The sequence below is a fragment of the Seriola lalandi genome, unplaced genomic scaffold (assembly GCF_002814215.2).
Source record: "Seriola lalandi dorsalis isolate HSWRI2012SDOR001 ecotype SW California unplaced genomic scaffold, Sedor1 jcf7180002054825, whole genome shotgun sequence".
Taxonomy (NCBI): Eukaryota; Metazoa; Chordata; class Actinopteri; order Carangiformes; family Carangidae; genus Seriola; species Seriola lalandi.
The window spans coordinates 136,357-139,093 of record NW_019525378.1 but is presented as its reverse complement, the minus strand read 5'-3'; the positions used below and the strand labels follow the sequence as shown (position 1 = coordinate 139,093).

General features: G+C 46.3%; 1 protein-coding gene across 2 annotated transcripts in view; it reads right to left on the bottom strand.

Moving 5' to 3' along the window:
* Window positions 1-2,358, bottom strand: part of dbpb (D site albumin promoter binding protein b) — a 9,275-nt gene extending 6,917 nt beyond the window's left edge. The window contains exons 1-3 of one of the 2 annotated variants that reach the window (XM_023426356.2): window positions 1,725-2,358; window positions 1,252-1,541; window positions 17-478 (exon numbers count right to left, since the gene is read on the bottom strand). In XM_023426356.2, the coding sequence (XP_023282124.1) occupies window positions 17-478; window positions 1,252-1,441 (652 nt within the window). In that variant the 5' untranslated portion in view covers window positions 1,442-1,541; window positions 1,725-2,358. Of the gene's footprint in view, window positions 1-16; window positions 482-1,251; window positions 1,542-1,724 lie in introns of both variants that reach the window. The other variant, XM_023426355.2, reaches the window with a different exon arrangement.
* Between the last annotated feature and the right edge of the window lie 379 nt (window positions 2,359-2,737).

Here is a 2,737-nt window from a genome sequence, read left to right as displayed (position 1 = left end):
GTGTCATTAAACTCACCGTGCAGACAGTCAGTTCCTCCTGCAAGGCTCTGCGGCTGAGCCACCTCCAAACCAATGAGCGATGGGGAAGAAGAGGAAGAGGGCGAAGAGGATGAAGAGCCAGGTGGGGATGAGGGCGGTAGGCACTGGGAGCTCTGGCTGGGCACAGCTGATGGGGAGCTCTGTGAGGGGATCTGGGCTGAACTGGAGCTGTTGTTGTTATGCATGCTGCCCATTCCATTTTCAGTCAGAAACTCCTCCAAGTCCATGTATTGAAGCTGGAAGAGCCCCCCATCTGCAGGCAGGGTGCGATCCCACAGAAGAGGCCCCAAAAATTGGTTGAAACTTCCTCCTCCATTTCCACTACCTCCTCCACCACCTGATCCACAGCCATTACTGTTATTACTGCTGCCTATTCCACTGCCATTCCTCATGGGGCACACGCCCAAGGAGTCCTCATCAAGGTCCAGTCTGTCTTTGTCTGCTAGAGAGTGGAGAGTTGAGTCATTATTAGTTAAATTACTTTGGTGCAACTTTAGCATCTTTCAGTGAGAAACAAGAAAGTTCTAGTACCTAAGGTTTTCTTTTTAGATATTTGAATATGGCCTCTGACAAATGGATGCTAATATCAACTCCAAATATTTGTGCAGAACTAAATGGGATGGCAGGTGTATCCATAAGATACACCTCTGCAAATTCTCCCACTCTTTCCACGACCCATACTCACACACACAAATACACAATCACAGATGGACCAGATGGTAGCTGAATTGCAGCATTAGACAGGAGCTGAAACCAATTTGTTGTCATAACATATACGTAAGCTCCTCAACAAATCCCACAATAGCTGAAGATACGTTTTGGCACAAAAGGCAACTGGAACGCTCACCTGCACAGTATCACAGCTAAACCAAAAGATGCTATCACTCATTGTAATCTGGATCTGAATCTGAAGTCGCAGCAGGGATTATTATCCAGGTGAATACTCAGAAGGATCATGGAAGAGTCATCATGGACATGTGTGATGGTGAATCAGACTTTAGTGTGAAAATCTGTGTCATTAACTATGATAAGTAATCCAACGTATCTATATTACAATAACAGTGGCAGTGGGTGGAACAGAGGGGTATGATTTATTCATGCTCTGTCACTGCATATATTGAAGACAGACTGTGTCAGGTGCTAGTGCTGCACATTCAACATAAACAACAATGTAACATAGTATTAATTCACCAAATGAGAGACTTTTTTCACCTTTTGCATCACTGGGGTTTTTTAAACGCTGGTCTCCCTTCATGGGGTGCTGCAGGAGGGATTTCAGACCTGCCATAGAGTTGAGATGCCCCCCTGTGAGGGAGCCTGCAGGCTGAGTACAACTTCCAAACTGTGGGCTTGCGCCTGCTGGTAGGTCGGGGGTCGGAAGCTGGGAGAGCTGCCTGGACATCCTGGACCAGACGGGGTCACAGAGAAACACCTGGGGTACTTGAAGGGGCGAGGCTATCTGACTGGAGTATCTTCCAATAGGACAAGTGTGCTGGATGACTCTGCATGTGTGTGCAGCAGGGGTGGGGGTGGAGGGTAGAAAGAGAGAGAGAGAGAGAGAGAGTTTTGAGAAGTGTCCATGCAGAATAGAGCAACCATTGTATTGAAATTACAAGTATGACCATTGTATTAATGACAGTTTTATTATACTTTAAAACTTCCAATAAATAACATGCAACTTTTACCTTCCCCTTGTAGTTATTAAGGCTTCCTTATTTCCTTACAGAAATATTTTCATCGAAGTATTCCATTGTATCCAAACTGTGCAGTAGATCAAGCTGTTATTCTCAGAGGAATAGTGTGGGAGGGACAGTCAGACCATCTGAGTAGGAATACTGTCCATGATAAAAAAAAAAATGCAAAGGCGTGAAAAATGACAATGAGACCCAGAGACTGCACGGACAGGAAAATGTTGCAATTAAAAACTTGTAGAGTAATCTCCCGAGTTAATGGTCCGGTGTTCAAAAAGAAGACCCCAAAACAGTTGCAAAGCAAACCTCCGTCAAAACAAAACAACCTAAGAGACACGGTGTCCACAGAAAAACACACACACACAGCGACGAAAGCAGTGGCTGACTTGGTCAGATGACAACTTGTATTGGTGTTTCTCTCCTCTCTGCTGTCGCGCTCTGCTGTCCGTCGGGGGGGGCGGGGGAGGAGGAGGAGGGGTCGTTTCCTCTTTCTCTGTCTGTACTTTTGTGCATCCGGTGGATCCAGTCACGGGCGCACGGGCTTGGGTCTGTGTCTGGGCCGCGCGACGTCCACGTCCGACCGTCCTCCTTCGTTCTCTCTCTCTCTCTCTCAGCTGGAACGGACACGGGAAGTTCACGTGACGTCACACCTCGCGGAACAAGCGAGCAAGGCGCGAGGGGGGCGGGGCGGTGTTTAACAGATCTCTCTGTCCTCACTTATTATTTATGAGACACACCTACCCTCGTGCCACATCTCGAGTAGAGGCGGCTGTTTGTTTTGTCTGACAGGTACAAACATGGTGACTTCTCTCAGTTTGTTTTAAACTGCATCAGTGGAGATAGTTTGTTTTAACTTTAGAATGATGAGTAAACTGACTCTATACGACTGAGCCTGATTTCCATCACAAACAACTAATTTAATTATGTCCAGGATTACTGGCTCAAAACGTTCCCCATCTATATTAGAGCATAGATTTGTCTTTCTATAATAATCAGTTAGAGCTGCA